Source organism: Rhamphochromis sp. 'chilingali' (assembly GCF_963969265.1).
Source record: "Rhamphochromis sp. 'chilingali' genome assembly, chromosome: 22".
Lineage (NCBI taxonomy): Eukaryota > Metazoa > Chordata > Actinopteri > Cichliformes > Cichlidae > Rhamphochromis > Rhamphochromis sp. 'chilingali'.
This window is the reverse complement of record NC_137950.1, coordinates 30,650,167-30,672,455: the sequence shown is the minus strand read 5'-3', so window position 1 is coordinate 30,672,455 and position 22,289 is coordinate 30,650,167. Positions and strand designations below refer to the sequence as shown.

At 41.6% G+C, this 22,289-nt stretch overlaps 1 protein-coding gene across 1 annotated transcript; it reads left to right on the top strand.

Moving 5' to 3' along the window:
- The first annotated feature begins 2,898 nt into the window (after window positions 1-2,898).
- On the top strand, window positions 2,899-17,548 carry LOC308390264 (microfibril-associated glycoprotein 4-like). The gene is made up of 7 exons (XM_080872053.1): window positions 2,899-2,953; window positions 3,115-3,160; window positions 14,619-14,777; window positions 14,863-14,901; window positions 15,016-15,112; window positions 15,195-15,362; window positions 16,987-17,548. The coding sequence occupies exons 2-7, from the start codon at window positions 3,155-3,157 to the stop codon at window positions 17,238-17,240; spliced, it is 723 nt and encodes a 240-aa protein (XP_080728179.1). The 5' UTR covers window positions 2,899-2,953; window positions 3,115-3,154; the 3' UTR covers window positions 17,241-17,548.
- The last annotated feature ends 4,741 nt before the right edge of the window (window positions 17,549-22,289 follow it).

The window sequence follows — 22,289 nt, the reverse complement described above, 5'->3', positions numbered from 1 at the left end:
ATCTCTCCCTTCTGCTACACCCAATATACACACAAAAGATCAAGAGCACTGGGATTACAACCAAAACCGTGAGAACATGGCCGCAGGACGCTATTCCGATGCTTCAGGACTGTTTCCACTGCACAGACTGGGATGTATTCAAGGTGCAGGACACTGACAATCGTGTCGCATTGGACAGTTACACCTCCACTGTCTTGGACTACATCTGTTTCTGTGTGGACAATGTAACAACTTGGAAACGATTCCGTGTGTTCCCTAATAATCCACCCTGGATGACACACGGAGTTCAACAACTTATTCGAACAAGGAACAACGCTTTCAAATCCGGGGACCAGGAGGCATACAGTGCTGCCAGGGCCAACCTGAGAAGAGGCATCAAGACTGCCAAGCAGCAGCACAGGAGGCGTATCGAGGCCAGGTTTGAGAACAACACAAACCCAAGGCAGGTCTGGGAGGGCATCAGGGCTATCACGGACTACAAAAGAAGAACACCATCACCCTCAGCCGACAGTTCTACTCTGGCTGAGGATCTAAATCTCTTTTATGCCCGTTTTGATAGGGAGAACACCGACCCTGTCCTGTCCCCTCTCCCCTCAACCGACCCTGCTCCGGTCCTGAGCACTCATGAGCTGAGGCGTGTGTTCCGGAGCATTAACACCAGGAAGGCGGCCGGGCCGGATGGAGTGCTGGGCCGGGTGCTAAAAGACTGTGCTGCGGACCTGGCGGACGTCTTCACCTCTATATATAACACCTCGTTGTCCTGTTCACTGGTACCATCCTGTTTCAAAGCAGCAACCATCGTTCCCATCCCAAAACAGTCAAATGTCACATGTCTGAACGATTTCAGACCTGTGGCACTCACCCCCATTCCCGCCAAATGCCTGGAGAGACTGGTCATTAAACACATCAGAGCTGCTTTTCCACCATCCCTGGACTCGCACCAGTTTGCATACAGGGAGAACCGGTCAACCGAGGATGCGATCGCCACAGTGCTGCACACATTACTGAAGCACTTGGAACACAGGAACACCTATGCACGGCTCCTCTTTGTAGACTACAGCTCGGCTTTTAATACCATCCGGCCATACAAACTCCGTCCCAAACTCCACCAACTGGGACTTAACTCCTCTCTGTGCAACTGGATTGTGGACTTCCTCACTAACCGTAGACAGAGTGTCAGAGTGGGTAAGAACACCTCTTCCACCCTTGTGGTCAACACCGGTGCCCCTCAGGGGTGTGTTCTGAGCCCTCTGCTATACACTCTCTTCACCCATGACTGTATTTCCTCCTGCGCGTCCAATCTCATTGTTAAGTTTGCAGATGACACCACAGTGCTCGGACTTATATCCAACAATGATGAGACAAACTATAGGACAGAGGTGCAACAACTAGAGTCATGGTGCCACGACAATAACTTGGTCTTAAACACCAAAAAGACCAAGGAGATCATTGTAGATTTCCGGAAGAGGGGCCATAACAACCATCTGCCTCTCTTCATTGGCAGTGAGGCGGTGGAGAGGGTGAGCAGTTTTAAATTCTTGGGGGTAACTGTGACCGAGGACCTGTCCTGGGGCAACCATATCACCTCAGTTGCACGGAAGGCCCAACAGCGCCTCTACTACCTGAGGAGACTGCGGAGCGCACACATTCCCAGATCTCTGATGTTGAACTTCTACAACTGTGCCATCAGCAGCGTTCTGACGTATGGATTTCTAGTGTGGTTCCCCAGCTGCACCAAGGCCGATCAGCAAGCACTCCAGCGGGTGGTGAAGGAAGCTGGCAGAATTATTGGAACAAGTCTGCCAGAGATCAGTAACATCTTCCCCACTCGCTGTCTGAGGAGGGTGCACAGTATCCTGCGGGACCAACATCACCCTGCGCGCCACCTTTTCCATCTGCTGCCCTCAGGGAGAAGGTACAGGTCTATACAGGCCAGAACATCCAGACTGGCCAACAGCCTGTATCCACAGGCTGTGAGGCTCCTGAACTCTCTGCCCCCCTCTCACGGACAATAACCATATCCAACTTCTTAATAGCAATGAACTGGTCTGCATTGGTGCATCATATCTTTATTCTCTTCCCCCTCCTGCCCCCCCCCCCCCTCTTTCTTAAATAGATAACTATCATATCTGATATCATATCTCACAGTACAATAATATTGAATGGGTTGCATTGTTGTATTTTGTCATGTTTCTCAGGTCTTTGTCTGAATTTCTACGAACATTATTGCTAAGGATTGTCTTATTGCATTGGAGTCACACTGGGTTAAATATGTACACTTGGGTTTTAAGGGGTATTTATTATTTTCTTCTTTTTTTTGGGTTGTATGGAAGCCCCAAACGCAATTTCATTGTTCTTGACAATGACAATAAATAAATAAATACTAAATACAACAAGAGACAAAAAGTGCAAGACACACTGCCCCAATCCTGCCGAAACTATACCACAACTCAGTGGTAGCCCCGCCCCCACCTGAATGGCCTGCAGGTGCCCCAGAATTAGGCAGAAATGCTTTGAATTCTAAATTTACACCTTCAAGCGTCACTCACTGCGCCCCACGTCTTTATCTTTGAAGTCTCACTGAATTCAAGCGGGTCAAGTAAATGAGCTCTCCTCTGCACTGTCCCATGATACGTGCATCACAGCAGCAAGTATCAGAGGCGTTGCACTGAAAGATAAACACTCATGTAATTACTGGGTGGATCAGCACATATATTAAATGCAAATAAACCTGATGTGCTTTGTGCTTCAGCCTGAGAACATCCTGGTTGTGTTTTTTTGGGAAACTTGAAGCGTGTAACTTTAGACAGTGTAAAGAGTGGCGTGACTCTGATGTGTCCGCCCTCCTGCAGATATAAGCAGGGACTCTGGGAGACTCTGACACACTGAGGGAGAACAGCCGTGTGGTGTCTCTGAAGCGTGTTCAGCTCCAACTGCAGGTGACTTCACACAGGTATCTGTAGTAACGTAGCAGCAGTGCTTTAATATTACTGCCAAATAGAGTGTGTGAAACTTTCAGGATATTTTAAGCAGACATTGCTGTAAATGCGTTAAACGCAGATTAGATTTAAATGATTGAATGAGGTGATCCTCACAGTAATCCTTTCCTTTCAGATCTACATCAGCAGAAACTAACTCCCACAGAAATCTGACCATGAAGGTAAGTTTGTGACCTTAAATATTTCTGGTTAAGTATCAGTGTAGGAGTGAGTGGTGGTGACCCTCCTGACCCTCGGTCTGCTGTGATCGCCTCATTAAACAGTGTTGATACCTAAAACTCCGCCTTCCTTCTTGAATGTGTCTGTTTGATGACTTTACCTGAGCAGCACCTTCACTATCAGAGCCTGATGCCAATCATGTAATGAAGGAAGGGACACAAATTATACTGGATATCATTTTAAGAAGTACTAAAGTAATAATACATAGAGAGTGAATAACTTTATGTAGAGTTTATGTCATTTTAAGTAGTGCATAAGTTACATGAAAGGGGGCAGAAAACAAGTTCTTTAAGTACTATTGTCCATGATATAAATACATAAAAACTGTGTTTCTCTGTCCTGTTCTGTCTGTATATGTGTGCTTTTTTGCTGCTGATACAACCAAATTTCCCCTTGTGGGACAATTAAAGGATTAAAGGAGTATTCTATTCTATTCTTCTCTAAGTAATAGTCTTTGGCGCCAAAGAAAAACGATTACAGGTCACCAGAGAACTTCAATCTATACATCTAAAAACCACAAACCAGGCGAGAAATTTGGGTGTAGTGATGGATGCAGACCTAAACTTAGAAAAACACATTAAGACAATAACAAAGTCAGCTTACTATCACCTCAAGAATATTTCAAGGGTAAAAGATCTGATGTCTCAACAGGACCTGGAAAAACTAGTCCATGCATTCATCTTTAGTAGGCTTGATTACTGTAACAGCATCGTTACAGGTCTACCTAAAAAATCAGTCAGACAACTACAGCTCATTCAGAACTCTGCTGCTCGAGTCCTCACTAAGACCAAAAAAGTGGACCACATCAGTCCAGCTCTGAGGTCTTTACACTGGCTGCCTGTCCGTCAGAGGATAGACTTTAAAGTTCTGATGCTGGTCTATAAAGCTCTGAATGGTTTAGGACCAAAATACATCAGTGACCTCCTGACCCAGTATGAACCATCCAGATCCCTCAGGTCATCTGGATCCGGTCTTTTATCAGTTCCCAGAGTCAGAACCAGACACGGAGAAGCTGCATTCAGCTTTTATGCTCCTTATATCTGGAACAAACTCCCAGAAAGCCTCAGATCAGCTGAAACACTCAGTTTATTTAAATCCAGGTTGAAGACTCACCTGTTCTCAGCTGCATTTGAATAAAGCACCAAATCCACACTTTAAGCTTAAATTTCAAAACTTACACTAACTACTGATTTTATCTACTGTTCTGATTTTATCTGTTTTGATTTTACATACTGTTTTGTTTGTTTGTTTGTTTGTTTGTTTGTTTGTTTGTTAAGTGGGTTTAGAGCTCTGGGTAGCTCCCCAGCTGGGTCTAGACTGGGTCTAGAGAGTATTTTAAATTCAGGGAATTTAAAATAGAAAGTAGCTCGTCCACAGAAGGACTGGTAGCTCCCCTTACGATAAGGGTTCAGATCGCGCGAACAGGTGTGAAATGTGTGTGTTTAGTTAGTTTGTTTGTTTGCTTGTTTTAATCAATTTTAAATCATGCCTTTTATTTGTTTTTGTTTCTAATGTCTCTGTAAAGCACTTTGAATCACCTTGTTGTTGAATTGTGCTATACAAATAAATTTGCCTTGCCTGCCTTCTCTAAGTAATTTTTAGCAGTGTGTAAATGACTTCATGTTGAACTGCATACACGTGCAGAGACTGCATGATGTAGACGTTTAACATTACCTTATGACATTTTTATTATTGCACAGATGTTGCAACAATCAAAGATCTTCCATTGCATAGAAAACTGTGAGCAGGACTGTTCCCCCTTTACGACTTAGCAAAGAACAGCAGGCTGATTAATGGATGATAAGAATGTAAAGTGAAACGTTAATCTACTGCACACTGAGTCTGTGCTCCTAAAAGTATTTACACTGGAAGATGAACGTTTTCTCGGCTTTTGTTCCGAGAAGTTACATTTTACTTAAAGTACTTTCTATTTACAGTAGAATTATTTCTTCTTCTTGTCTCTGTTCAGGACATACACCAGTATGGTTGTTTCAGTATGCTGCAATAGTTTTTAGTAGTTATAGTTTCTAAAGTATATTGTTTATCTGTGATTGATCTGTTATTGATTGCTGCTGGTCCTGAGGACAGATGACACCAGAGCAAGTACTGCAGTTTTGGTGGGACGGGTCTTGTGCCGAACTACCACATGTGGACATTTGCACAGGTCACCACATTTTAACACACTGGGTCACCTCAGGTGTCACAGGCCAGTTATCTAATCTGTGAATATTCGAGCTAATCCTTTATTTATTTTATTTAGTTTCATTTATCATCGAAGGTCTCAGTGGTAAACTGTGAACCTGACAAGTCTTTTTGTAGTTTGATCTTTCTCACACGTTCATGTTTTAGTTGATGTTAATGACACTATTTCGTGCACTCTTCACATAATAACAAGAATTCACCTACACACACTTGCCCGGGTTACTTTCTGTGCTCCAACAAATCTCAAGCAGAAGTATGACGACGTTTCAGTTCAGTATAGTTTTATTTGTAAGGCACCAAATCACAACAGCAGTCACATCGAGGAACTTTATATTGAAAGCTAAACACAATACAAACTGATCAGAGCCCCTGTGGCTTCATAACGTTGGGCGTGTTGAAGGAGACGTGCACGTCGCTTCAGTTTGTCGCAGCTCAAAGTGAAATGAATTTGATTGTGTTCCAGTTTCTGTTTTCAGTGTAAAAGACACCTCGTAAAACATGAAGACCTCGTTCATAGTTTTAGCTGCTGTAACTTTACGGCTTCAGTCAGTGGTTTAGTAGGTTTGAGCTTAACAAGCTGCACATATGGATCATGGCTGACAGCAGACGAGAGTAGACGTGCATTCGTGAGCTCCCGGCGGTAGGCCCAGGAATCTACATTTATCCTAACTTGCCCTTATATAATTTTTGACCATAACAAGAGGCAAAGTAACAAAAGAAACTTCTGCATGGCAAATTATAATTTGCGACACTCAAAACGAAAGAAAACGACAAAAACTACGGGATACCAGCACGCATTGGCAGCAAGAAATATGGCGGATGGGGAGGAGGAATTGCCAATTAGCAAATTACTCAATGCTATCAAAGAAACTAAAGAGGAACTTACAAAACATATTGACAAAAAAACGGCTGATATACAAATAACCCTGACGAAAATTGAATCCTCTCTTAACACGCTTTCCGAGCAGGTTGAGGAGATGGAGGCACGAGTAAGTACAAACGAGGACGACATTAAGGAAATGCATAACCGCACCGATAAAGTGGAGAAATTGACAACTCAACTCAAGGACAAAATCGACGACTTGGAGAACCGCAGCAGAAGGTCCAACCTAAGGATACTGAACATTCCCGAGCAAGTAGAAGGCCATGACGCTGTGGGATTTTTGGAGAAATTTATACCACAAATCCTGGGGAATGACAACTTTACATCAAACATTACCCTTGAAAGAGCACACCGTGTCGGGAAGAAGTCTGATAGACCACGGCCCTTCATTGCTAAGTTTCTGAACCTCAGAGACAAAGAGAAAGTCCTTCGACTGGCTAGAAGTAAGGGAGAGACGACATATGAGAATAAGAAAATATCTTTTTTCCCGGACTACAGCATAGACCTGCAACGCAGAAGAGACGAGTTCCGTGACGTGAAACAAAGGCTGCGAGAAAAGGAGATTGAATATGCTCTGATGTACCCAGCGCAACTTCGCGTCAGACATCAGGGATCGATTAAAATTTTCCCCACTCCTGCTGAAGCGCAACGCTATCTGAAAGATTTTCTGAGTGAGTAGACTAAAGTGATGTAATGTGATGTCAACAAAGCAATTTACATCCGTACTCGCAGACGAGACGTCCGCCACTGTTAAATCTGGGGATCGAGGTGAAATGAAGAAGAAAAAAAAAAAAAAGGGACTATAACATTAAGCATTGATACAGACTCTCGCCACCTCCCATCTGTCAGACGAATTGAAGATATGATTTATAGCAATCTAGTAGTTAATAGCTAACATAAATATTTGCTTATTACTCAGCTAAAATAAGTACACATTTATAAAACTATAGACTTTGTGTGCATTTATGATTTAGAAATTAATCCCTTACTGGATGAGTGTGATTATATTGTGTTTAAATATTTTACTTTTTCCTTTACACAATTACGTTCTGTATCCGACTGCTAAAATTTAATACTTTGCTGTTTATATATTACCGAGAGTGGTTAGAACTTTAACTTTAACAACTGCCTGGGTCACCACCATTGTTTAGTTGAATTACCTTATGTGGTTTTGTTATAGGGGTTTTATGAGGCAGGTTTTTATTTTAATGTTTTGGGGTTATGTATGGTCTCTTACAAAAAATTCTTCTTATACTTATATAATTGTTCAGATAGCTCATTGGCTTAGGTTATATCCTACCATTACACCCATGTACAGAATTTTACTATACCGAACTTAAATTAAGGGTCATATAACCTGTATATCTTGGAATATTAGAGGGATCAATTCACCTATTAAGAGAAAAAAAATGTTGACATATTTAAAGAGGCAAAATGTAGATGTCGCTTTTATCCAGGAAAGCCACCTTACAGACGCTGAACATTTAAAATTACGAAGAGATTGGGTAGGCAATGTTTTTTATTCATCATATACCTCCAAAGCAAGAGGAGTCACCCTGCTTATTAATAAACACTTGAACTTTCAACTAAACTCAGTTGAAAAGGATAAAAATGGCAGATTCCTACTTGTAAATGGTGAAATAAATAGAAATAAGATATCTTTGGTAAATATATACGGGCCCAACTATGATGACCCTTTATTCTTCAATAACTTAATAATGAAAGTGGCTACAATTGAGGGACAGTATATTGTGGGTGGAGATTTCAATATGGTCCTAAATCCCTCCTTGGACCGGTCCTCACCTAAAACAGTTTCTTTATCCAAAGCAGCAACTGCATTGAACCAAGGTATGAAGGATATAGGCATAATTGATGTATGGCGAAACCTCCACGCAGGTCAAAGGGATTTTTCTTTTTTTTCTCCAGTACATAATACGCACTCAAGAATTGATATGTTTCTTATATCACAAAATATGATGGCAACAGTGATAGACTGCTCTTACTTAGCAGCTACTTTCTCAGACCATAATCCCATTAAACTTCTCTGGGCTACCAATATATCGCAAAATATAACCTACAGATGGAGGTTCAAGAATTATATGCTAGGAGACTCTGATTTTATTTCATACATGAACACTAATATTGAAATATTTCTAGATGCTAATTCAAATTCTTCCTCACATGCTAATATTTGGGAAGCGCTTAAAGCTTATATGAGAGGTATGGTTATGTCATATGGGGCTAATATGGGTGGCTGTAGCTCAGGTGGTAGAGCAGGTCATCTACTGATCGGAAGGTTGGTGGTTCGATTCCCGGCTTCCCCTAGTCTGCATGCCAAATATCCTTGGGCAAGATACTAACCCGAAATTGCTCTCCGATGCATTCATCGGAGTATGAATGTGTGTGAATGTCAGTTGTGTTTGTGTGAATGGGTGAATGCACAAGTTGTGTAAAGCGCTTTGAGTGCTCAGAAGAGTGGAAAAGCGCTATATAAGAACCAGTCCATTTACCATTTTACCATAATAAGGCTAAAAAGGTCAGAGAGAAGATCTCTAAATTGGAGACCGACATTAAAAACTTGGAACAGGAATATATTGCCACCAAAAAGGAAGAATGTCTTAATACATTAACAAAAGCAAGGTTGCAGTATGATAATTTATGCACCAATAGAGCAGAAGCAGCTATGGCCAGAACAAGATATCACTACTATGAATTTGGAAACAAAACAAGTAAATTACTGGCCTGGCAAATTAAGAAAGAAACATCGGAGAAATTTATACGGACAATTCTAACGGAAGATGATAAACTTCTTGATGAATCAGTACTTATAAATGCAGAGTTTAAACGGTTTTATGAAGATCTGTATAAATCTGAGCAAGGGGTCGATGGTACTGTTGCAAAAAGATTCATAGATGGAATAACCCTTCCTAAATTACATAATGAGGACAAAGAACTGCTTGATGTAGATATAACGGAGATGGAGGTTCTTCGAGCCCTCAAGTGTTTACAAAATAATAAGACCCCTGGACCAGATGGATTCTCAGCTGATTACTATAAGGCCTTTTCTAATAAATTATTGACACCACTTACAAATATGATTAAAGAAGCCTTAGAAAATAATAAATTACCGGAATCACTGGAAAATGCAACAATTACATTATTGCCAAAGCCGGGCAAGGACAAACAGAGATGTGACTCTTATAGACCACTTAGCCTTTTAAACGCAGATTATAAAATATTATCTAAAATAATTGCACATAGATTGGAAGACATTATGCCTAAGATAATAAATGCCGATCAAACAGGCTTCATTAAAAACAGACAGGGAGCAGATAATGTGCGGCGCCTGCTCCACATAATGAATGCCGCTCAAAAAAATCAAGAACCATTGCTAATAATTTCCATGGACGCTAATAAAGCATTTGACAGGATTGAACCAAACTTTCTATTTCAGACAATGGAAGCCATGGGCTTCGGAGAAAAGTTCACCCGCTATGTTAGGATACTTTTTAACGCCCCCAAAGCCAATATTATAACAAATAATGTGCTTTCTGACACCCTCTCCTTAACCAGAGGCTGTAGATAAGGCTGTCCAAGTTCTCCTTTGCTCTTTGCGATTGCGATCGAGCCACTAGCAGTGGCCATTCGTACTAATGTTGCTATATCTGGAATCAAATTCGGTACAAGTGAACATAAACTTTCTCTATATGCAGATGACCTCTTACTGTATATAACGGACCCTCTCAAGTCAATTCCCTCATTAATGAATTGTCTTAAAGAATATAGTGCAGCTTCAGGATACAAGTTAAATTATACTAAAAGTGAGATTATGTCATTAAATATACAAGATAATCGTGTTAGAGCTCTTACAGATCCACTACAGTGGTGTAATAATGGATTTACATATTTGGGCATACAAATTGGTAAATCTGAGGATAAAATATTCAAACTAAATTATATTAAACTGTTGGAGCAAACTAAACTTAATACACAGAGATGGATGGATTTTCCATTATCCCTCATAGGGAGAATTAATGTTGTTAAAATGAACATTTTGCCTAAGTTTACCTATTTATTTCAGTGTCTCCCTATAAATGTTCCTAAAAGTTTCTTCAAAGAATTAAATAAACTTATAACCTCCTTCATATGGCAAAAGAAAAACCCAAGAGTTAAACTCTCCTCATTACAGGCCCCTTATTCAAGGGGAGGACTCAACCTACCAAACTTTAGGAATTATTATCTGGCCTCCCAATATCGATCAATATTGATCTGGTTATATGCAGAGAGGAGTGAGGTTCGATGGGTTCCAATAGAACAATATGAGGTGAATCCCATATCATTAAAAGACGTCCCATTTCTAGGTACGAAAAAATGTTTATCTAAGCTCACAAATAATTCGATAATATTAAACACCTTCCGTGCCTGGCAGGAATCCCACTCACTTCTAAAAATAAATATTTCTTTTCTTAGAAGGACACCCCTATGGGGCAATCCTGATCTCTCCCATCATATTTCCGACTCCATATTGCGGGGATGGAAGGATAGAAATATTCGAACTGTTGCCGATCTATACAATAATGATACATTTATTGACTTCCAACAACTAAAGGAAAAATTTAAACTTCCAGACCAAAATTTTTTTAAATTTCTACAAATAAGAGACTGGATCAAAGAAAAAACCAAAGGAACATTCCCTGAGATTCCTAAAGAAAGTCCTTTTGAAACGCATCTTTGCACCAAACCATGGAAGTCAATAAAAGGCATCTTCAATATACACTATTATTAATGAAAAATTACCTGACTACAACAAAACGTCACTGAAAAGAAAATGGGAGGCAGATCTGGGCTATGTTTATGAAGAGGTAGAATGGTACCATCTAATGGAACAGGCACAGACCATGTTAATTTCTACAAATCATAGACAAATGCAATTTAATATATTCCACAGGACATATTATACACCTTACAGATTACATAAAATTGATATTAATTACTCTCCCAAATGTTTGAGATGTAAGGTGATAGATGGTGATCTTCTTCATATGCTGTGGAATTGCCCAGTAATAGAGGAGTTCTGGAGACGGACTACTGAAATAATTTCAAGGGTAATTGGGATCCAAGTCGAAATGGACCCAAAACTATGGATTTTAGGTGATATAGATTCTATAAATGTGGATTACCACAAGAAATATTTTATTTTACTTGCGAGTACTGCAGTTAAAAAATGTATTCTGACACATTGGAAATCTGAAAATTCTCCAACACTGAGATATTGGATTAATGAGTTAGCATCCTACTGTACACCTGAGAAGATATCGCATAGTGTAAAAGGGAAATACGGAACCTTTAAAAAAATTTGGGGACCATTTCTTTCAGTATTACCGTCTTTGGACTTGACAGAATATAGAGATGATGTAAATTCCTCTGGGTTTACCCTGAATTGATCCTCGGTTAGGCCCTTCTGATCAGAATTCTTGAATGTTGTGCTGATTCTTGTGTATAGACGGGTGTAAATATGGGCTGTTTGGATACACGAATGTGATGAAGTTGAGAGCCATACAGGGGTAAAGGGGTGGGGGGGATGGTGGGAGGGGTTCACACAATATGTTTTTCTTTTTTTCTTTTTTTTTCTTTTTTTGTTTCCTTTGTTTTTTTGTTTTTTTGTTTTTTTTTGTTTTTTTTTTGTTTTAAATTTCTGTAATTACCAATACTGTTACTATTATAATTATTAATTTTTATTATTATTATTAATACGCCTGTATTTTCTGTGTTCGGTCCTCAGAGGGTGGAGGCTATGTTTGAAAGATAAAGATACTAGAGTGTGTTCCTGAGAATTTTTTTTTTTTTTGGTCATAATGGCCAGTCAAGCTTTGGCTAGTTGATGATACCTACTCTGTCCCATAACTGTAAATGTCTTTTATTGTTTGTTTCTGTTTGTTTGTTGTTCGTTTTCAATTTAAAAAATGAAAATAAAAAGTAAAAAAAACAAAAAACAAGCTGCACATATAAAATACAGCAGCAGAGAATCTAAATGACATTAAAAACATGCTGTAAATAAAAGAATCAACGAAAACACGGCACCTCCACCCAATGTTCCCTCTAAGCTGCGCACTGCTGGCATCTCTGCACACAGAAAATCTGCATTGCTAACAAAAAAAATCTAACCTGAATTGAAATTAAAATTAAAATTTCAACAATTGTGTTTTCCAGTGTGAGTCAGTGACTGGCTGCTCCCGTATGGGAACGATGCCACATTTGTATAAACGCAGCTAATCAATGTCGCTGATGACAGCGTCCTTACCTGAGTTTTAGCGAGCAAGGCGGCTGATGTGGAGTGAAGCCACGTTAATGACATCGTGTACAACCACTGGAGATGTGAGCAGGACAGACGGAACAACTGACGGGAAAAGTGTGGACTTTATACCAGTTTTTAAATTGTGTTGATCGGCCGCGTAAAACCAGAGTTATGATAAAAATATCTGCAATGTTTGGTTTTCTTCCTGAATACTGTCGTTGTTTATATTTACTGCAGGAAGAAACAGTAAAAACGGCGTTTTATAAGCAAAACGCTCGAAAGCCTGTGAGCAAAAGCAACACCAACTCTCTCCCCCCCCATCCTTTCCTATTGGTTGAAAAATGTCGACCAATCAAAAAATGATATGGCAACATGGCATCTAGTTGTTAAGAAACGGGGGAAGTTTTAGGAGTGACGGCGTGTTTTGAGATGTGAGATGTAGTTATTGTGTAGTTATTTAGTTATTGTGTAGTTAGTGTGTAGTTACTGTGTAGTTAGTGTGTAGTTAGTGTGTAGTTAGTGTGTAGTTATTTAGTTATTGTGTAGTTACTGTGTAGTTACTGTGTAGTTAGTGTGTAGTTAGTGTGTAGTTACTGTGTAGTTACTGTGTAGTTAGTGTGTAGTTACTGTGTAGTTAGTGTGTAGTTACTGTGTAGTTACTGTGTAGTTACTGTGTAGTTAGTGTGTAGTTACTGTGTAGTTACTGTGTAGTTAGTGTGTAGTTACTGTGTAGTTAGTGTGTAGTTACTGTGTAGTTACTGTGTAGTTAGTGTGTAGTTAGTGTGTAGTTACTGTGTAGTTACTGTGTAGTTACTGTGTAGTTAGTGTGTAGTTAGTGTGTAGTTACTGTGTAGTTAGTGTGTAGTTACTGTGTAGTTAGTGTGTAGTTAGTGTGTAGTTAGTGTGTAGTTACTGTGTAGTTAGTGTGTAGTTAGTGTGTAGTGTAGTCAGTAGTGTTGTTGTGTGTCAGAACAATGAGGCGCCTGCTGAGTGTTACAGGTGTTACAGCAGTGACACATCTGCTGCTGTCAGGCCTGCAGGTATCAGGCTGTTGTTCTCCTTCATCTCATAGTGGACAGAAATTATTTTTGGAGCGGCACAAATAATTTGTGTGGCATCAGATTTGATGCAGAACAGCTGATTGTTCTGTAAATAGTTTGAAATGTTTGTTTAAAAAACGCCTTGGCTGCATTTTTAGGTAAACAGCTGCAAAAAATGTTGTTGTTTGCAAAACTCAGTAACTTTTTTGAAGAAGTAACTATATAATTAACTGCCCAACATTGGTCATTATTTACTGTATTTGCAGACAGAGTTACCGACTCTCTCCCAGACCACAGACTCATAATACAGTCAGAGTTTTATAGAAAAGAAATAAATAAAGTTGTGTTTTCAAAATTGGAGTTCAAGTTATTTTTACTTCCAATAGTGTTAACATAACAAGATTTGTTTACATTTTCATTGTAAGTGGGCTAAAGCAGTTAAATAAAAGTAGTCTAACATAAATGCTATAATTTGATTACTTTAATAAACATGTAACTTGGATGGATTGGATGCTGGCGTGACCACAGTGCACACGTCTGCTGTTGCTCACAGTGGTCCAAGGGACGCTCAGGGAGTTTGTGCGTTCAGACACGTGAAACATTAGAGGGAACATTGCCTCCATCTTAACTCTGAACATAGCCTGCTCCTGAGGTCTGTGCCACCAAGCAGGATTTCCTCTTATCCAGGTAACTTAAGTCTGGATTTTCTGGGGATGGTTCAGAATGGTTCTTGTTCTGTGCAGGTCAGAGATCAACAGGAATACAACAATATAACAAAGCATGAACTCACTTTACAATGAAAGGCAACAGGACTATACTAAGAAGTGAGCACAGGGAGGGGGGTTTGGCTGAACCACACCTGTGCAGCCTAAACAAGACTTCAGCACAGCTGAGAGGCAAAGCTGAGGGAGAATCACAGGCTTGTTGAGCTTGGTAGGAAGTGAATATTGTGCAAATGAAAGGCTTCTTCTCTGTTCCAGCTGCCAGCGGTCTTCATCGTTCTCCTCCTCGCTCCTGCGTTGACCAGCTGCACGGAGCTCATCCAGCCGAGGGACTGCAGCGTCATCCGCCGCCAGGACAGAAGCCAAAGCAGCGGCGTGTACACCATCTATCCCCTTGGAGAAAGGTCTGCGGTGCAGGTACAGTCCACCCTCTCTGGGACTCTGGGTCCTGTTCATGTCCACGTCTTTAAGCAGCTAGAGTGTGACAGGTGTTTGTGTGCAGGTGTACTGTGACATGGACTCAGAAGGAGGAGGCTGGACGGTGAGTGCTTGTAACTAAAAAGTGTCAGCGCGGGAACATTTAACAGGAGCACTGCTGTAAATCCAGATCTGTGCTCCCTGAAACCAGAGATGTTTCTGCTGCCTCCTCCCCCAGGTGTTCCAGAGGAGGATGGACGGCACGGTGAACTTCTACAGACCCTGGGATCAATACAAGATGGGCTTTGGTGACGCTGCTGGAGAGTACTGGCTCGGTGAGAGTTTTATTGGATGATCTGCAGCTCTGTACCAAACAGCCCTGCATGTTTCTGACTGTGTGCTTGTGTGTGAATGTAGGTCTCGATGTGATCAACATTATGACATCCAAGGAAAAGAGTGAGCTGCTGGTGGACATGGAGGACTTTGAAGGGAAGAAAGTGTTCGCTCGTTACTCTTCATTTAAGGTGGATGCTGAATGTGACGGATACAAACTGACTGTTACTGGATTCAAGAACGGAGGGGCAGGTGAGTGAAGTGGCACAGGGTCAGTGTAGCATCAGAATAGAATAGAATAGAATACGCCTTTATTGTCATTGTACATGTACAATGACACAAATGAACAGAAAAGATTAACAAAGAAGAGGAATGGGTAGAATGGAACAGGTGGTGGGCGGGGTTTGAGGGGTCGCCTGTGAGTCTCTGAGACAGGAGGATCTGGCGATGGCCTCCAGGAGTGTCAGAGGGCAGCCAATGATATTGTGGGCAGTGTTAATGACCCTCTGTGCAGCCTCCCTGTTCTCAGTCGTGGCCCCTGAGTACCAAACACCAGGCAGGATGATATGCAGACGACACCCAGCTCTATCTGTCCATGAAGCCAGATAACACACACCAATGAGTTAAACTGCAGGAATGTCTTAAAGACATAAAGACCTGGATGGCCGCTAACTTTCTGCTTCTTCATTCAGATCAAACTGAGGTTATTGTACTCGGCCCTGAAAAGCTTAGAAATATGGTCTCTAAGCAGATTCTTACTCTGGATGGCATTACCTTGGCCTCCAGTAACACTGTGAGGAACCTTGGAGTCATTTTTGACCAGGACATGTCCTTCAACGCACATATTAAACAAATATGTAAGACTGCGTTCTTCCATTTGCGCAACATCTCTAAAGTTAGAAATATCCTGTCTCAGAGTGACGCTGAAAAACTAGTTCATGCATTTATTACTTCCAGGCTGGACGACTGTAATTCATTATTATCAGGATGTCCAAAAAACTCGCTGAAAAGCCTTCAGCTGATCCAAAATGCTGCAGCAAGAGTCCTGACAGGGACTAGAAAGAGAGAGCATATTTCTCCTGTTTTGGCTTCCTGTTAAATCCAGAATTCAAAATCCTGCTCCTCACATACAAGGTCTTAAATAATCAGGCCCCATCTTATCTTAATGACCTTGTAGTACCATATCACCCCACTAGAGCACTTCGCTCTCGCTCTGCAGGCCTACTTGTTGTTCCTAGAGTATTTAAAAGTAGAATGGGAGGCAGAGCCTTCAGTTTCCAGGCCCCTCTTCTGTGGAACCAGCTTCGATCACTGTCCTCTGCTCTCATTTCTTCAGTTTTCACTGAGCTTTCAAAGATGACATGAGGAGGCTGCTGTTTATTCAGATCTTATTTTATTCATTTTGAGATGATTATTAAAAATCAACAGTTTATTGCAGTGGTTTCTTTTCACGATGTGAGAAACCTGAAGAATTAGCTCGACAGATAAGCGCTGATTCAGTTTCCCATGTTTCAGTTTCTGAGTCAATTATTACAGAAAAAGGACTAAAATCAAGACTTTGGATGTTGTCAGGACCATAGACACACCTGCAGTTTAACTACTTGGCTTGTCTGATGTGCCTTCAGGGATAAATAAAGCTGGTGTCAGCTACATACCAATGAAAATGACTTTACTGCGTGACGAAGTCTCCCAGTTCACATGAACAAACTGGAGTCTGTCAACCACATATGATTCAAACTGTGCACCTGCTGCTTTTTACTCCCCAGTATGAGTCCAGTCTGTGTCATGGCCCACTGAAAACACTCCCGGTACACATGCAGACCAGTCTGACTGGGATTAGTGGTAATTTTGTGATTGTTCATCTGTGTTTCTGCAGGAGATGCCCTGAGTTATCACAACGGACAGAAGTTCACTACATTTGACAAAGACCAGGACAGCTGGCCAGGGAACTGTGCAAAATCCTTTCTGGGGGCGTTCTGGTACAACAACTGTCACTATGCAAACCCTAACGGGGTTTATCGTTGGGGGGCAGATGGTACTATCTATGCTGTTGGTGTGGCCTGGCACCAGTGGAAAGGTCATGATTACTCCCTGAAGACCATCAGCATGAAGATCCGTCCTGTGCAGTAAATCTGCAGGACAAACACAGCAGAACATTTCGTGTTGATCTCTCTTTTCTTTCCTTTATCATGTAATTCCAGAGAATCTTTAACTTTCAGAGTCAGTCGAAGATGTAAATATTTCAGAAGAGCCGTCAGAGTGTGAGTGAGCTGCTGCCTGCAGGTGGAGTGAAATGATGGACAGAGACCAGTATGAGCTGATGTAGTTCACCTGTATGAGAGCAGCTGCAATGAACACGTTCCTCCTCTAGAGGTCTCTGCTGTGAGTCTCGGTCCACTGAGTGCATGTGTGTGCTTTCTGGAGGACCCGGACTCCACGTTGAGCCACACTGTGTCAGGATGTTACTGCTAGTTTAGGTTGGGATGTTGTCGGCTGTCTCAGAAGCTCTCGGTTGGTCCAGATGTTCCTCAGTCTGCAGCTCAGCACACTCAGATTTAACGTCTCACTGACTGTTTGGTGGAGGTCTGATAGCTGGTGTGAATCATTATCTGCTGTATCCTGATAATAAATGAGAAGCAAACAGCTGAGGTGTTCTCGTGGTCTTTGTGTGTTTCTGTCTGGATTCTGGAGCCGCCCTCACACTAAAGCTCCACCTGCTTCAGGGTGAAGACACTGATATTAATATTCAGTATTTCTATACCTAAAGTTACACAACTGGATTTTACTTGTGAGAAGTTCATACTGAGCTTTTGTCTCAGGTGCCTGTGCAGCACATCCACAAAGACACTGATGCTGTCATGTTGCAGCCTTGTTCAAAAATGGAGTCACTTCACTTTTCACTTACATTAAAATTGCAGCGCCCCAACACAGGAAGTCTGGTTCAGCTCCCTATTTAAAAAGTCCCGTCTCTGATTCTACGAGTATTACCCAGCAGGCAGTGCGGCACTCGGGTGGCGCCAATTCAATTCAATTCAATTTATTTATACAGTGCCAAATCAATAGTCACCTCAAGGTGCTTTATATTGTAAGGTCGACCCGACAATAACAGATACAGAGAAAAACCCAACAATCATATGACCCCCTATGACCAGCACTTTGGTGACAGTGGGAAGGAAAAACTGCCTTTTAACAGGAAGAAACCTCCTTTTTTTTGTTTTTAAAAACACGATTTACAACCTGAAGAGGTGATAAAGTGATAGATCTTTCAGCCCAATTCTACTTTTTCTGCATAATCCATCATATAAAATGTAATCAAATGGAAAAGTCTCTTTTTAAAACTTGTTTTATTAGTTTTAATCTTTTAACTTTATGCATCAAGCAAAAATTTAATTATATGCACCATTCTCTGACTGGAAGAAATTAGTTTAACATTTAAACCTATTTTCTGCACATTCCAGCACATGGGCCTGATCTCTGATAACAACGAGACGGCCTACCTGAAGGAGATTAGGAATCTGGAGAACTGGTGCCAGAGGAACAACCTCCTTCTAAACGTCAGTAAGACAAAGGAGCTGATAGTGGACTTCAGCACTAAGCAGGAGAGGAACTACCAGACCCCCGTCATCAACGAGTGCCCAGTGGAGAGAGTGGACAGCTTCAAATACCTCGGAGTTCACATCACGCAGGACCTGTCATGGTCCTGTCACATCAACACCGTGGTGAAAAAGGCCCGACAGCGTCTCTACCACCTCAGACGCTTGAGAGACTTCCAACTGCCCTCCAAGGTGCTCAGGAACTTTTACTCGTGCACCATAGAGAGCATCCTGACGGGAAACATCTTAACCTGGTTCGGGAACAGCACCATGCAGGACAGACGAGCTCTACAGAGGGTTGTGCGGTCAGCTGAGCGCACCATCCGCTCCGAGCTCCCTGACCTGCACTCAATCTACAGCAGGCGGTGCTGGACCAAGGCCAGGAAGATGGTGAAGGACCTCAGCCATCCCAACAACAGACTGTTCTCTCTGCTGAGGTCGGGAAAGCGATTCCGCTCCCTGAAGACCAACACAGAGAGACTGAGGAGGAGCTTCTTCCCGCAGGCGATACGGTCTCTCAATCACACCACCACACAGCACTGACCCACACATATGGTTCTTACACACACACTGGACTTTCTGGACATTGTTTTCACTTCATCACTTAAATCACTTTAAGCATATTTGCACTGCACAAGACATAATGTGGATTGCACAACACTGGTCACTATATTCTTCATTTCCAGTTAATACTTGTACAGCTGCTGTTATTGTGTATATATTTATATTTATATTTCTTCATACATTCTTATATAGTTCTATATTGTGTATTTTGTTGTAGTTATTTTATTTTCAACCTTAATTTATATTTTATTCCTTCCTAGTTAAATTTACCCTTTTTAATTTTTCATATTTATTTCCTATCTTATTCATAGCCTTTTCCTTTTTTGTTTTCTTTAGGTCACGAGCAGTTGTCCAAGCATTTCACTACATATCGTACTGTGTATGACTTTGTACGTGACAAATAAAATTTGAAATTTGAAATTTGAATTTGAAATTTGAAATTTTGAAATTTGAATTTAAAATAAAATATTTTTTGTGTTTACACTCAGTCTTTTAAATAGATGCAAGCAAAACACAGCAGAAAATAAATAAAGTCAAAGACTCAGCGGTCCTGTTGCTCTATTTTCACCTGTAAAGCAGGACTACGGTAGGCGGAGGTTTACCCTGGTGCAGGTGAGCCGCAGCGGTCAGTGGAAGGATACGGCAGCTTCTTTGTGAGTTTCACATTCCCGTGGCAGCGTTTTTGTTTTTGTCACTTTTTATGGAATCAAACTCAAAGTAAGGTCAGTGCTTCCACGCTTTAAACGCTGCACGCTCATACTCTCTCCTGCACTCGATATATGATCCACTGTTGATCTGCACACAGCTGTTGTCACGAACGTCGCACTCGCTTACGTCACTGTCGTGAGACATTCTCGCAAAAAATCACGGTTTTAGTAACGCAGTAACGCAGCGTTCCTACGGGAAAGTAACGGTAATCTAATTACTGTTTTTGCAATAGTAATCCCCTACATTACTTGTTACTTGAAAAAAGTAATCAGATTACAGTAACTCATTACAGTAACGTGTTACTGCCCATCTCTGACTACAAGGTCATCAAGATAAGATGGGGCCTGATTATTTAAGACCTTGTATGTGAGGAGCAGGATTTTGAATTCTGGATTTAACAGGAAGCCAAAACAGGAGAAATCTGCTCTCTCTTTCTAGTCCCTGTCAGGACTCTTGCTGCAGCATTTTGGATCAGCTGAAGGCTTTTCAGGGAGTTTTAGGACTTCCTGATAATAATGAATTACAGTAGCCCAGCCTGGAAGTAATAAATGCATGAACTAGTTTTTCAGCGTCACTCTGAGACAGGATATTTCTAACTTTAGAGATGTTGCACAAATGGAAGAAAGCAGTCTTACATATTTGTTTAATATGAAATAAGAGGGGGCTCACGTGTGCACACCCTTCAGTCTCTGACCCTGTGACAGATTGGATGAGGTCCAGTATTGATTCTGTGACAGGATCATATTGTTGCATCATCCTCTGTGTTTTTGGTTTGAGATTCTTGTTTTTGAAAAGAGCTGAAGAGTGCAGCTCATCATCATCATCACCCTGCTGGTGGCACTAAGTGCACTTCATTGTGTGTGGGTGTAGTCACACTGTCACACAGAGGAAATCCAAACGGGCTGTAAAGTTTTCTTTTACTTCACGAGCTGCTGCCCCACATGGAGTGTCAGGGTGATGTCTGAGCACCAGAGCAGCACTCTCGGATATTTTTGGAGGGTCTCGACCTTATAAAGAGCCTTGAGGCGACTGCTGTTTAGTGGTCGCTGTACATTCTTACTCTGAGCTCTGGGCTCATACGAGCAGCTTCACCTGAAATAAAGTAAAATTAGATTTATATCTGACCTGTCAAGACAGAGATCACGAAAAATACCAGAGCAACAAAAAAGAAAAGTTGACCAAACGTAATTCAAAAAAGATGAGTTTTATTTGTTTTTTTAAAAGAGAGTGAGTCCACAGATCTTTAGCTCAGAGGGAGAGAGCTCCACACTCTGTGGGTCACAGTGGCAAAAGCCTCGTGTGCTGATCACATGACCTCACACAGGGCTGTAGAAGTTCAATAATGTAAGCTGGTGCTGGTCCATGAAGAGCTCTAAAAGTCAGAACCAGAATCTTTAAATGGACTCTGAATTCAGTGGGGAGCCACTGCAGCTGTATTGACAGCACCACCTGTGAGTACCTGGGGGATGCAACAGGACTTAATTTAGCAATGTTTCTTAAGTGATCAAAGCAGGACTGAACCAGAGATTTGACATGAACATCCAAAGTAAGGCGGAGTCAAACGTTACCCCAAAGTTCCTGATAGACGATTTCACAAAAGGGGACCAAGAGCTTTCATTATCTTAGGCACAAATCTGTCAGGAGCACATACACATGCTTCAGTTTTTCCTTCATGAGGTTGGAGGACATTGTCAGCCATCCAGCCTTTAATGGGGTCTACAGCTTAGAAACGTGGGTGTCTCTGCTCAGCTGATGGGAAGGAGCAGCTGACATGGATGCCTCCAAGGTCAGGCGATTTTGGCACATTGACTGGGAGGAGACCCTTGGACAGACCCAGGACGTAACGGCTGGTTTGAGGAGGCCTCGGGGTCTGACCTGGAGAAGCTGGAGGAGGTGTTGGTTTGTGGTCATTCACAATAACCTGTGAGGTGATGAGCCCATGAGTTTAGTCTGTTCTGACTTCTCCCCCTGAGCAAACATCTCTCAGTGTAGCTGCTAACAGCTCCATAAGTGTGAGGCTGAGGAGAACATCCTTTCAGTGGAGCATAAATCAAAGCTCTCCGCTGCAGCTCCAGAGCCACATGAATGTCTCACATGCAGAAAGATGCATGTCCTGGTCCTTTGACAAGGACTGTGCCAAACTTCACATGGGGGGGATTGTCAAGATAGCACCATGCCTAACTTTGCAGTGGAAATCCTGGAAAGGTGAAACCACTCCCTGAAGGCCGTCAGCATGAAGATCCACCCTACGCCGTGATGGTCACATGTTCACAGTCAGAATACTTAATCAATTAAAATGAATCACTGAGAAATT

What these genes read in the sequence shown, in the direction of transcription:
- LOC308390264 (XM_080872053.1), top strand. An exon ending in CAGAAGGAGGAGGCTGGACG is followed by an intron (nt 14,902 to 15,015) that starts GTGAGTGCTTGT and finishes CTCCTCCCCCAG; the next exon opens with GTGTTCCAGAGGAGGATGGA. An exon ending in ATTCAAGAACGGAGGGGCAG is followed by an intron (nt 15,363 to 16,986) that starts GTGAGTGAAGTG and finishes GTGTTTCTGCAG; the next exon opens with GAGATGCCCTGAGTTATCAC.